Raw genomic sequence first — 14,492 nt, 5'->3', positions numbered from 1 at the left:
ACTGCATGAATGATGAACACTTAGCGTTTTGTAATTTTGAGCTGGCCCCTGACATCTGAATCGATTTTGCGCACTTCCGGCGTTTTTATGCCCTCCAATCCATGTCGTACTATATATCATATCTGCTCGATCTTTTTCCGAAACTGCTGGCCATTAGCAGCTACGAATTGGGTCATCAGTTTCCTTCGTTTATTTGTTTCTGTGCGTGTTTTACTCCCACTTGCACGCCGCTGACAAATTCGCCTCGCCCGTTGATTAAAATTACAATTAATCAACGCTCTTGGCGCTCTCAACGTTGCCATTTGCCTTTTAGTCACTTTTTACTGTCATTTGTGCGTTTACTTTATTCGTCCCTACTTCTGTTGGGTTGACAGAAGGAGCGAGGGAACGAGTGCCTGATATTTGAGTGCCAATCACTGGCTTTTTGCCAGCAGTAAATGTCCCGAAAATTAAATTCAACGGCCAAATTAAACAGAAATTCGGGTACCCAAGTGCAACCCATTGCATGCTTGAAGCTATTTTAAGAGCTCTTTGGAAGAAAGTATTTTTAGTGACAGTAAAGTCCAGAGGAATATATTTGGTTTTATTCATAAATACCTACCTTTTGATAACCAATTGAAATACAAAGAGCATTTACCATCGAATAAACATTTATTTCAATAGAAAAAGAAATTGGATCTCTTATTTACCGAATCGTTCTATAAATACTCCTTAGATAATAGTTGGACTATAGCTAATTCGTTTTGGTTTGTATCTGGAGATGCGCTTGGCACTTACACAACTATTCATGGGGTGAAACTTAGTCAAGTATATCACTTATCAAGTGTGGTCGCAAAATGTTCCAGGCTGCTTTCAGGGGCTAGAACTATCCGTAATACCCATTGGTTTTCCGGCGGAGCGAAGCCTCGGCGGCGGGGCTCTCGACCATTGAGGCAACGCTGGCGGGAAAACTTTGGAAGCAGCGCTGGACAATTTGATGCGCGAATTGGTCTGTACAAGGTGGCTAAGCATTAGTGGGTGGAAGGATAATTTACAGGGAGTAAAAGGGTAGTAGGGACATCTCACAGCCAGAGGGCGTCGATGGCGTCTTCCACATCCTCGTCCGGAGGACTCGGCGGCTGCTCGCTGACCAAAACCGCCTTGGCCTTCACCTCGTCGGAGCTGCTGAGCAGCACCATCAGAAGGACACTGCTGCGTCGGTTGACGGGTCCCTTGGCCAGCTCCACATCCTGGTCGCAGGACCCCTCACTCTCCCTGGCCCTCGGACTGCGCAGCTTCCTCAGCCAGTCCGTGGTGGGCCAGATGCACTTGCCGCCACTCCCACTGCGCCGCCTCCGCTGTTGGCCGGAACTGGAGGTGGAGGTGGTCGTTCCCTTTTGCCCGGACTGCAGGTGCAGCTTCTCGACCAGGCTGATGTCGTTAGTGGTCACGGCCGCCTCGGTGGCGTCGGGACATCCATCAAGCTCGGATGCTGCCACTGCCACCGATGCGGCTGCCACCCCGCCGCCAATCGCGGCCGACATCGCCGCCCGGCCGCTGCTCTCGTGCTACACATTCGTCACCTGCGTCGTCAGCCCGAGATCGATGGCCATGCTCTTGCTGGCGGCGTCCGTGTGCAGCAGCCGCTGCCGCCCGTACCCGCCGTATCCGCCCAGGCCGCCGCTGCCGCCCACCCTCCCCTCGCCGTCGTGCTGCGACAGCGGCAGCCACCTGTCCAGCCAGCGGGGCCGGAAGAGCAGCGCGAACGTGCTCCGGAACTGGCGGCTCATCGAGCAGTAGAGGATGAAGTTGATGCTCGAGTTGATGAGCGCCAGGATGTCCATGAGGTCGCCTGAAACGGGAGAGTCGAATTGCAATCAATACCCAGCAACCACCACCAACACGCCATCTGTGGGCGGGCCTCACTAAGGTTCAGAGGTCAACACTAGAGTCAAGGGCAACTAGTTTTAATAGCTAGGTTACACTGAAAATTAATAACTAATTCAGGTAGAATGAATAACTAAATGATGTTTGAACTTTGATTAGCAGTAAACTTTTCTGGAGTATTAGTATAAAATTCTTGAAAAAATGTATTAAATAATTCAACGAATTCGAATAGAGCGTAGAGTGTTCACCAATTCCATGTATTATTATTTCCAGGATTTATTTATTTCAAATTAATTAAGGTTCTTTTTATTGTATGCATATTCTGGTTTATCACCCCTTAAACCCACAATTAATGTAAACTGTTTTTTCTACACGTGTACTCGATTAACAAAGGCTCTACTCCCAGAACATGTCAAGGCCAGGCGAACACTGAAGCCTCAAATTTGTGGTGCAATTACGGCCGTCAACGGTGCGTATGATTGATGGCTGAGCCAAACTGGGTCCACCCAAGCACCAGTCATAAATTCAGTCAATTATCATACCCAATAAAGCAATTACTGGGCACGGAGAGTAAAAGGGGAAAGGCTGTTATATCCGGGAATACTCACTCAGCTTAAGGTAGCACTGCAGGAAGAAGGCGTCGCCGAGGAGGACGTTCAGCAGACCCATGATGCCCTGCGGGAACTCGGTGACCAGGAAGAGCAGCAGGACGGCCAGGAGCATCCTGGTGGTGCGGTCCGTCTGCTTCTCCTTCTCCAGCAGCTTGCAGCTCTTGGGTTGACTGGGCGTCACCACTTTTCCGTTCACGATTGGCTGCATGTCGTTGGCCGCGTGGCAGGCCAGGATCTTCCTCCTCCGCTTGGCCTCCAGAAGGGCGCCAATCAACCTAACCGACAATATGGTGAGTGCGAAGCAGGGAATCAGCTTAATCAGTACGCTGTATATCAGGAAGGTGGCATTCCGGAACTGGCGATCATGCAGAGCGAGTGCACTGTGGTACAACTTGAAGACGGTCACGTTCCGCTCGCCCATGGACGAGGATGTGGTCACCCCGGTGGTCAGAGTGGTCAGGGGCACCACTGTGGTCAGGCTGAGCAGGCTAACGGCGGTCCCGTTGGCCAGGCCATTCGGCATCGCCCAGGAAAGGTCCGGAGTGGTGCTGGACATCACCTGCATGGTCACGTCCTCCTGCCGATTGAAGTCCACGATGTACTGGCTGAGGGGCACCGAGGCGATCGTCTTGCCACTGGCGTCCAGGGTCTCCAGGTACTTGGCGATGGCCGTGACCAGGTAGAGCCAGGGCGAGACCACCAGCACACACACCACGTACGCCGTGGCGATGGTGATCAGGGTGGTCCGCATGCCGCACCAGATGCGGTTCCGCTGCGGATAGCTCACCGCGATGTAGCGCCACACGGCCAGGGTGACCGTCAGCCAGATGGAGATGGTGTGCAGCACCTGGGGGAACACCGAGTGGAACTTGATGAAGCACGCCCAGCTGTAGCTCAGCTGCTCCTCCCGCGGCAGCCGGGCGCTGAGTATGTAGTCGTGCACCGTATACGGGATGTACTCCAGCATCACCGCCAGGTCGGCCACCGCCAGACCCGTGAGGATGGCGTTCGTGGGGGAGCGCATCTCGCGGCGGGTCAGCACGATGATGTTCAGGGTGTTGGCGATGGTGCCCAGGATGCACACGATCAGGGAGAAGTAGCCGTGGAAGTACTTGTAGCTGGGGTAAAGGGAGAGCCACAAAAAGACCCAAAGTCAGTTGGGTAAATTTAAAGAACGCAATGTGCCCTTACTTAATCGCAAAGCCATGAGCAAGCTCCTTTGAAATGATTTTTAAAGAATTTAATGCTTCAATTAGGACTCGAGCAAATTCGGATAAAAAACAGCGGCAGGCTTCAAATGAAGTCATCCATGCAAATTGCTTATTCAGATAGAAGCGGCAAAAAGTATATGATAAATAAAGCTGGCTTCCATTGAGTCGCTTTTGCTGAATTTATTTAAGATAGCCGCGTCTTTTGCTATGAAAATATGAATTTATGGCTTCTATGAGAGTCTGCTTCCCCATTCCGAATGAAAAAATGTATGTCTTTATTCTGTTTAATGTTCCATGAAAAGTTATTGCGTGAATTTAAGAAATTTCCATTTTTGTCATTATTTTTAAGCCAAAGTTAAGCCCCTTCCCGCTCGAGTTATATGCACATGGCCAGCGCTTTGCCACCTTGCCCGTGGGCAATTACACACATGATTTCATTATGCGCGCCCCGGCTGGCGGATCATTATGCAAATTGCATTTGAAAAGTGATTAATATGCAGACTTCCCCGAGCATAAACTTACTTTGTGTGGAAATCGTCGATGCCCGTGCCACAATAATGCGGCTGCGACATGTTCGTGACCATGGTGTTGATGCCAATGATGAGCTGCTCGGTGGTCGTCGGCTGGTGGGAGATCCTGGCAGGACTCCGTTCGATTGACCGCGGTGTCCGGCTGCCAACTCACTTGCTCCGCTGTCGTTTCATTAAAATTCCCTTTTTCGGAAATTCCAACACTTAAATATGCAGGCTACGTGGCGAAAATGCTACCTGAAAATAAACAACGCCGTCAGATGAATAAAATATGAATTCGTCATCGCGGTTTCGACTTTAACAGCGTTTAAGCTTCGCAATTCTTAAAATACCAGCGCGTTGCATGCCACATGCCACAAAAGGAAAGGGCAATGCAGACGCAAATTGAAGTTCAGGGCAGGTCAAAAGCACGCTTGCAAATGAATCGACAAAGAAATGTCATTACCGCTTGCCCAAGTGGTCAGAGCACAAGGCCAGAACTGTAATCAATATTGCACATGAGACGACCACTGGCCCAAGCAGAAAGAGATGTTTTCGGCAATTTGTGGGCAAACCATGGAACACACTGTTGCCTTCCAAAACACACAAAGGAAAAACATGCCCTAAAATAAAACATTCCCTATTCATTCTCTTTTCCTAAAATAAAACATTGCTATTTCTGAAAACAATTGCTTGAAGGATAATTATCTTGTATTTACATTTAATCAATATTTTGTTATTTATTTGCATTGCTTTTATTAATAACTTTCTCTAAGTGCAGCACTCAAGGTGCCACACATACTCCCTGTTGACATAATTCCATTAGACAAATGAGGAAATATGGTGAAGCCAGCGGTTCAAAGGAAACGACTTCACTTCTGCCTTCTGCTCGACCGCAGTTGCAGCTGCAGTGAGCTAGCTGCGTTTAATTAAAAGTAACTTTCCCACTGTCAGCCAAGTGACAACTTTCCGGAGTGCTTGGCTTTTATCCGGCAATAAATCTGGGCATTAAAAATTGGCCGAAATGTTTTGTCAGCCTTGAAGTGATAATAAAATCCCCCATTTTCCATTCATATTCGTGCTGTTTTGTTTGTGATTTCGAGCACAAAATCTGGTTTTTGGTTTTGTAAGCCGGCCTGGCTTCCATTACAGTGATTAAGTCCCTCGGCCGGGGGACTTGGCCTAGATTGGGCCTATTCCGTGTGACTTGGCCCGGTTCTGCGATGCTGACTGGCGAAAAGTTGGCAGGATAAGCGCTTTTTGTTATTTCCTTGTAATTATAAGCTCTACATTCGGCGATGGAATTGATAATTAACCCGCGTCATGAATGTTGACTCAGGGATAAAGCAAGAATATTTCCGTTCCTTCGAAGGCTTTAAGGTAGCTTCAACTGCTTGGCTAATTCGGACATGTGGTCAGGGCCTATAATTGAATTGGATATCGTTGCAAGATTCGTAGAAGGCCGGTACCGAATTACAATGCAAACACGCAGAAGTAAAGCAATAAACAAATGTCCCACTGTCTCATTTTGCCGCACTAATGTAACTAATACGCACCGTATGCCGCCCATTACGGAAGTTTTCGGGGCCTCCAGTGGGTGGTGGTCCGCCCGGTGTCAAGTGCCTGCTGGCCTGCTGGCCGGAGGACCAAAGGCCGTTAAAGTTGCGGCCAGTCACGTAAATGCGGGGACTTGTTGACTGTGACAGGAACAGCGGCATTTCTGGGGGGACTCGGAGGTTGAGGGCCGGCTTAAGTGCCTGGCAATGGCAGCTGACAGGCCCAAATGTGGGGGGACTTAGGGGGCTTTGGGGGGCTAGGGAATCTCGGACAGGGAACAACACTTGCCGCTTAATAGACAACACCGCGCAACAAAACATCCATTTAAACGATCTAATGAAGCCATCGGCAGGCTCTGCCAGCTGCATTATTAATGCCACCCCTCCAGTCCGCATAATGGAATTACATAATCTCCCCCGATCCGCCATCGCCTCATTTTAATTACCGAGCCACGCCCCCTTTTTACAGTTGCCCACTGCAAATGGCCATACAAATTGGGGTTTGATTGGGGTTTGTCCATTGGAAGAACACGCTTTTGCCACGACCTTATTCTATTATCTGCGAATAGTATCGCTGGTAAAGTGTTCAAAGTAAAATCGATTCATAAATAAGTTGAGGAGTAAATGGATATCCAATAAATAGGTCACACGAACAGAGAACCGTGTGTATTAAGAATATTTTTATTAAAAAAACCTTTAAGTTGAATGATTTCGAAATGCATACGAATTTCTTTTTCTTTCTGGAACACATTTATTTGCAATTATACTAATCAAACAGTTGGACAAAAGAAGCTTAAATTCCTTTGCCGATTGTTTGCCGTTTCACATAAAGACCCACTGCCCCGAGCAAGTTGTTCTCTCTTTTTATACGAGTATACACAATGTGCTGAGTTCAAGATTTTTTCTGGCCAAGTACAATTACATATTTGGCCTGTCCTCGAGGCGGGACCACACCAGCCAAGAGAACACAGAATCTCGTTGTTTTCCTTTTGGCTCTGGGCCATATAATGAGCATGAGGATATTGTACAGTATGTAATCACGGCCCCCGTTGGATGCCAAGCGAACTGGCTCATTTCACTGCCCGGAAATGCTTTTCGAGGATGTAGAGCCCCGAAAGAGCCCTCCATGTGCGGTTGAAACCGCTCTGAATTTATGAAACGCAAAAGCCCCGGCACACATTTTCAGCATTCCGGGAAATCACTGGGGAGGGCAGTGGAAATTATGCCAAAAGGTAACAACAGCCACGTGCAGCTGACCGGGTTCACTTAAAGTTGCCTTTTTTTGGGGCGGAAATCCGGTTTTGAAGCTCGCACGCACACACAACGTTTCAGTTTCTACTTAGCGGTAAACTCGCTTGCTGGAAAAACCGAAAATGCAGGAAGCCGCATAACAAATCCGGAAGGCTGCATCAAGGACGCTGAAGGGGAGCTGGGAGCAATGGCTAAGTGCATTTAATTGAACACTTGTCATGGGCACACGCTGCGTATGAGCAATATTGACAAACATGCCATCAAAATCTCCCACATACACCCAGAAAAAAAACAATACCTCATGATCTCTATTTTACTACAAAATCTATCTAATTCTAGGATTTTTACTAACAGGTCTATCAACTATATTATTTTTTAATTAAAATTTGAACTCTACTTGTTTTTGCTGTGTGATTAGCTGCAAACTTTTTTTGTTCCTTTTTTCAACTGCTACAAACACAATCAAAACTAAAATCAAGTATGGTTTATGCCAGCACAAAACTCTGAAAAAACAGCAGACAAATGATTTTGCTGCCAATTTTTTCCCTCGTTTGGAAAGTGGCCCATGGCGATTTTCTAATTCTCCATTTTCCACTTGCCACTTTTGCATTCAACTTTCTCCATTCGCTCGGCAAGTTCGTTTTGACCTCTGCATGTGGAAACTCTTGGCTTCTCTGGCTGCCTAATTGTTGTGGCTTGTTCCGAAAATTTCCCACTTCAGCAACATTTTTGTACAATTTTCGTTAGCTTCCCTGGCATTTGTGTTGAACTTGTTCTTGGCACTTCTTAAAGTTGCTTCCCTAGTTATTTTCGGTTAACTGATATAGGTCCTCAGTTATGAGAGCCACTCCCGTTTTTGCTCTTTTAAGGTTAAACTTTTGGGGAATTAATATCTCCATTATTGAGTGGGTCAGCTTCAATTAGCCGCTAATTCCTTCGAAAGTTTGATTGATAGCTGTCGCTCATTGATTTGGGTCTCTAAGCGACTGAAGATGAGACTGAAGGGCATTGGGATCGTTCTTCTTCTGACACATATATGCTTATCAGTTGCCCGGGGCACCACTTCCCCTCCCGGAGGCCCTTAAAAGCTTTCTATGTCGCTACATCTTCATTTTGTTTTTTCTTTCATATTTTCCACTTCTCTTTGATGGAACGATTTGATTCCTACGCTTTTCCCACGTAATTTGAGGCCACTTTTTGCAAAAAGTGTATTTTGCACAGGAAGAAAAAGGAATTATTGATCAATCATTTATAATGTGTAAATTTCTATTTAAAAAAATCACTACTATGTATTCCATAGAAATTCTTGCTTTATCAGGGTACATTTTTTATGCATTGTACGCTCTCAATTGGTCATTCTCTCCCATATTTTTCCCGAGAGGAAATTCACCAATTATTTGTATTCGCCGGGCTTTGCATTGTGTTCTTGGGTATTTACTGATTGATTTCACGCTGGTTTTATCGACACTGAAGCCGCTGGCTGACTCAGTGTACAAATGTGGGTTTTTCGTGGGTGGAAAGTGTCAACAGGGCGAGTGTCAACGCTTTTCCCGGCGCCTCGCTCAAATATTTGCCGAGTTGAGGCGCCTCGAAAGTCTGCGCCCGAACATGAGCGCATTTTGTAATTAAGCATTCACAGAACGCTTTAACTCAACGGGTGCAAACGGTACAGTTGTGGGTGATGGGTGGGTGGTAAGGTCGCCCCGGGATCACCCACAAACATGTCAACGGCTGTCCGTCACTTGGCAATCAGGCAGCCGCAGCGGAAAACAGAGGACCCTGCTGCATATTTTAGGGCCAAGTCCCAAAAATCCCTCCTGTGTCAGCAGTCACATGTAGTGATGACACATAAAACCACTTTTTTATTATCTGCACTAATAAAAGTTTTTGTTTAAATTAGGATACCCAGCTTCTACTTTACATAATGTTTCAGTGCTCAATTATAAATAAGTTATTAATGGCAAAGCAAGTTTAATATTTTATTAGCTATTTCCAACAGCAAAATAAATCTGAATGGTATCTCACTGACAGCCTTTTGCTTAGGTCAAGGTAATCGTCGGCCTGTTTGGGCCACAACTTGAGTTCTCAGCCAACTTTCCCGGCCAGAACAATGGCCGTGTTGTTTTGCACTGATTAGTTTCTTGTGCAGTTTTCTACGCCCACCTCTTTATTTTAGGTTAATTAAAAGTGTTGACAATGGCAGCCACATCTCATAATTGCCATTGGCCGGGCCTCAATTATTTATTTTAGTTGGGGAAGCGACTTTTATAATGGAAAGTGGGATACCCTTAATATAAATGGGGCATTAAATTATTACGGCCTATTTGGGGGGTCGTAAATTCTATTTATCGCCGGGAAATGCCTAATAAAACGTAAATTGAATTGGAGTATTCGATTGATAAACTATTGATGTGCACTTAAAACGGCACCACTGAATTAATATTTCAATCTGCGTTAATTGAAACTGCAGTGGTTATGAATATGTACGCCAGTATGGGCCAAGTGTCACGCCATTTACTCCGATTATATCACCATTATCCCGCCTCCCGATCGGAGGCATATGGCATAATGCCGGCTCAGCAATTCATTTCAATTTAGCAGCCCTCGTGTGTGCGAGCTGGCACTTTTCCATTTTAATTTGTTTGCCCATGGCCCACGGAATATGATATTAATCTGCCGGCTTATCGGACTTGTTTATTGTTGTAGTCCGGTCCGTCGGAGGTTTACTGCTTATCGACATGTTTATTACAGTGAAATTCTACCTGCCATCGCCAATCGTCACTTGATTAGCAGCATAAGCCCTGGCTCTCCAGCGATTATTCTCTTTGTCTGCGCTCTATAAAATATCAATAAATTACGATACTTATATGGGGCACACGAGAGAGAGGACGGTGCTAAATAGATTTTTTCACACCTCGCTATTCTGAATGAACTGCTGACAATGGCTTTATTTCTAGAAAATATTTGGTCAGCAGATGTGGAATTTTTGTTGATTGAGAGCACTTGGCAAATATGAACAAAGCTTTCAGCAGAATCAACTAAGTCCGCATGAATTGTGTCAGTAATTAAATTGGCTTATAAATAGAATGACATTAAACAATTTTAATTAGCTTAGCATTAGTCCAATGTTAAATTTTATTGCCCTCTTTTCACAAAATATTCAATCAAAGCAACCATCTCGATTGGCACCAGCATAATTTAATGCATAAACAGACAAAAACAATTTGATTAGGCTTATTCGCATAATTCGCAGAGTGACTGAAATGTGTACAAAAAGTTTCACCCATCCTCGCCATAAAACTTTAAACACGTTTTATTATCCCAATGTTACTGCGGATTATCCATAAAAGCTAAAACTAATTTGCAGTTTATTGGCTATTAATTGTTACACTTCATTTGCGGTCATAAAAAGTATGCTGCTAACACAATGGCAAATAAGGGACTTGCAGTAAAAAGTTAATTTCATTTTTGAAAAGCAATCAACTTCCGCAGCAGCTGCTTTGTCTATAAATTGAAGACAATTCCATGTCGGCTAAGAATTTATAGCTCTTCGGGAGGGGATAGTAGCCCTAGTCCTCAGCGTTTTCCCAGCTTATCGACAGCGGAAACTCTTCTGCTCGGTTCATATTTTCCGCTCCCCAATGCTCGCTGTCAAGCAAGGAAAATAATATCCGCTGCTGCCATATAAAGCTAACAAGCAAACCAAATTTTGGCCAAAAAAGAAAAAGAAAGGGGGAAATTCGAGTGCAAGGATACGCTTTGAAACCTATTTTTCAAACAACCCCTCCTGTTGCATGTTCAATCAAGAGGCTACACTTCTAAAAGTTATATTTAAAATAAATTATATATAAATAAAAATGTATAAATAAAATATAAAATGAAAATCAACATTTAACACCAATTAATTTAGAGACAACCAAATCATGTTTGATACTTTTTGACAAGTTATTTGTTAATAAATAGGTTTTATGTTAATATGTTTCTCTGAGTGCATAGACTTAACAATTCTACCATTGATACAAATCCCTGGCACTTGTGGCGAGCACGTCCTCATGTCGCCATGGCCACGAATTTCGATGGCGAGGACATGACAGGCACTCCCCAAAAAAAGAGCCAAAGAATCCGGGTGAAGAAAAAAGTTGGGCAAAGTCTGCTCAATATTATTTTTCAATTTATTATCAAGTACCTGCTGGTGCCGCTGCCACTGCCGCTGCCGTTCGCGGTTCGACGGTTTTTATTTCCCCGAGTTTTCCTTCTATTAAAGCGCCATCAATTTGGCGGACAAGCCGTCAGCTAACAACATTTAGTGTGCGTCGAAGGGCAAAAAACATAATGGCGTTAACTGAATTTCCAGACGCCTTTCGGGCGCGACTAGACGACAGCGAAAAAATGGCCAGAAAAAAGTACCACCAATTTTTCATAGTCAAACATTTTAACTGCTATGTCATAATAAAATTAAATGACTTGCCCGCGCAACCAGCTGCCCATTGCCAATTGTTTGCTTTGGCTCTTAGAAATTGTTGCTGATACTGCTGCCGCACTTGTGCATAAATTTGCGGGCATTTCGGCTGGGCTTGCAAAAAAATTTAAGAGCGATTGATTAACAAATTTAAATAACTTTAAATGAGCTGCCTGCTCTGCGCGGAATGTTTCCCAGGCATTTTTTCATTTATTTGCCTAAAAAGTTTCCGGGCAGAAATGTAAAACTCGCAATTAAAAAGTCCTGTCCCAAACTTTTCGCCTACCTTTCGGCGGGGAGTCCCCGCGGGCCAAGGTTTGTTCAATACTTTTCAGAATATTATTTGCCCATGAGCTCTGTCAGACCGGCAAACTTTTCATCCAGGCATCCTGGCACATCCCCCTCGGGCTGAGTCATAATGCTCCAGTTAACCTTCGACTTCACCTTCGCCAGATCCTGGCTCTGATTCTGATTCCGATCCTTACATCGGGGCAACAGGGGCATTAGGACCCGTGCCACGCTCCATTTAACTCCGAGCCACTGCCGTGCCGTACATACTAATACACGCTAATCAATGTGTGTGTGTGGGAATTGTGGGTGGCACTCGCCCGCAGGATAATGTTAATTTTGTACTGCATACCTGACGGCTGACGGCCTTAGCCTTCGCGATTTGGCGCGTGTGTGCGAATAATATTCATTAGAAAATTACACAAATTTTTAACGCCAACGCCATTTATATTTGAGACACACCAGACGCACTGAGAAAATAATTTTCATACACAAAAGTAAAACATATGCTTGAAATAAATTATAAACAAATATTTAATTTCCCCATTTTAAATTCTTTCTGGCACAATGTACATATTATATAATTTTATTATGTAATGGAATTGAAAACCTTATCCTTTTTCCCTCTGTGCATTTACCACCTGACCTTGAGCCTTATTTATGCTTATTCAGATTTCCCGCCTCCTTCAACGTTTTTCCTATTTAAAACAAATTTAAAATGCTATTCTCACATGAGGCGTGAGATGGTAACATGTTCGGTGTATTTTATGAGCAGTTTTTATTCCCACGACTTGGGGGTCGTGTCAGGAGCAGAGGACTCAGCATAAATTGCATTTTTGTTAGTTTCTTTCCAGGGCGACACGCACACACATAAAGCGAATGCGTGGGACGACGTTATTGGAATTAACCGGGGGCCTTTTGGGGGAAGTCTGACGCCCGTTCTCGCGGCTTTCATTTCCCCCAGTTGCCACCTCTGACTTGTTGGCCCTATATTGCCCATACGCACCGTTACCCGTCCTCAACACGCTGCAATTAAGTTTTCTCCCCAGGGCTGCTGGAGGTGTTGGTCGGCTCTTGAGGTTTTTCGCATTTTATTGCACAGGCTTTTGTAATTTCTATAGCTCCCTTTATGTGCTTCTGAACTACATCGCATTTACGTTCACCAAGGGCTGATTGGAGCTTGATTAAAGCCGAAACTCTGAGCCAAATTCAACGTGCTGCATTAGTGATGGGGAATTTACGATTTTTATGTAAACAAGTTTGACTTTAAGTACATTTTTCTATAGAGAAATAAAAACTATAACGGTTTTTTTTATTTTTTAATACAATTCAATGGATTTTAAATTCAATGGAATTCTTTTTAAAATCTCAAAACTCTTAAAATTTAATAAAATACTGAATACTAAGCCTTTGTCCCGGTTTTCATCTTAGCGTCTCTGCGAAAATGCATATTCGAGAGGGAATTTCAAAGACGATCCCCGAAATTTACACAGCTCTTGTCCTCTTGGCCAAAGGTAGCAATTTTTTGGTGAGACTACAAAAGCGATGCTAACAAAAGACGGCTACAAAACGCTTGGTTACCTTCGAGTGACAATCGAGCTGAGCTGGCCAAAAGGACTCGACTCAACTACAGCTAACCTGGCCAGAACTGAATGCCCAGTGGCTCGGAATTTTTCCACTGGCGTTCTATTTGCTTTCCCATTTTGTCCATTTCCACTTTTCCGGTCGGACACTTGAATTGTTTCGGGGGCTTTGCTGTTGCCACCTACCAGCTTTGCTAAGCCGGAATCAAAGCAAGTGTTTTAATTAAATTAAAGCTGCACAAAAAAAACTTAAAGACTCGACACAGAATCTTTTGAGGAAGCTCGGGGGAAGAAAATTGGGTCAAGTATTTTTGGGCAACTCGAGAAAATTACACTGAACTGAGTAGTTTTCTTGAATGAGAATGAATGTGGAATGCTGAATAAAAACGGCATTTGCTGCATTGTGAGGGATTCGCTGTAAGACAAGGCAAAGTGGCCTGTAACGCACTTGAGGGTCCTCGAGACTTGCACACACAGCACCTCCTCTTCCGACGCCCCGCGCTTTCCACGGCGGCTTTTCCGGCGGGGCGGTGGAAATTCTCAGACTGAGTGGCTGCCGGAGAAGTCGAATGGCAAAGTGTTTTTCGGACACGTTACTTTTTGAGCAACTCAGGCTTAGCGAAACCTGCACAGGAAGGACTCTTGGCATCAGCCTCTGAGAACCCGGCGAAAGTACTCGGCACTAAGTGAATGCCAGTGACTGTCAGCTAACGCTGCCACGACCACCTCCCCCCCCCATTTTGGCCATTGACATTCATTCTGAGGCTGCATAGGTTCTGGGTCGCCATTCCGGCCATTATTTTCCGATTCAGAGCTCGTTTCTCACGTGCAAACATCGAACGGATTGGAAACTAACAAATTTCCCAGCTAAAGCAAAGGCCACTAAAAGATATAGGAAAAATATCTATGTAATCTGTGACGCTTTGGTCAACTACTTTTTGACTCTTTATTAAAAAGTTTTTTATTGTAATGATTTTTAACAAATATGAGTTGTTAATCCATCTTGCATATTTTACAATATCAAAATTTAACAAAGCGCTCTGTTCTTTCTTTTCCAAACTGGAGTTAAAAGCCTATTCATTTTATTTGGTGACTTGCATTAGTAAACCTTGTTTTTCTTGCCTGCAAGAGCTTCCGTTTTTTGTGGCATGACTCACT

The 14,492-nt window shown here is 44.6% G+C and overlaps 1 protein-coding gene across 1 annotated transcript; it reads right to left on the bottom strand.

Annotated features, from left to right (window-relative positions):
- Positions 1-632: 632 nt before the first annotated feature.
- On the bottom strand, positions 633-5,807 carry LOC108100164 (G-protein coupled receptor dmsr-1). Its single transcript, XM_043207710.1, is given in 4 exon segments — positions 633-1,831; positions 2,475-3,595; positions 4,211-4,455; positions 5,754-5,807. Coding segments are annotated over 3 exon segments (1,953 nt in total). The 5' UTR covers positions 4,273-4,455; positions 5,754-5,807; the 3' UTR covers positions 633-1,061.
- Positions 5,808-14,492: the final 8,685 nt, after the last annotated feature.

The sequence above is a fragment of the Drosophila ficusphila genome, unplaced genomic scaffold (assembly GCF_018152265.1).
Source record: "Drosophila ficusphila isolate 14025-0441.05 unplaced genomic scaffold, ASM1815226v1 contig_286, whole genome shotgun sequence".
Classification (NCBI taxonomy): domain Eukaryota; kingdom Metazoa; phylum Arthropoda; class Insecta; order Diptera; family Drosophilidae; genus Drosophila; species Drosophila ficusphila.
The sequence above is the reverse complement of the archived record's forward strand: the minus strand, read 5'-3'. Positions and strand labels throughout refer to the sequence as shown.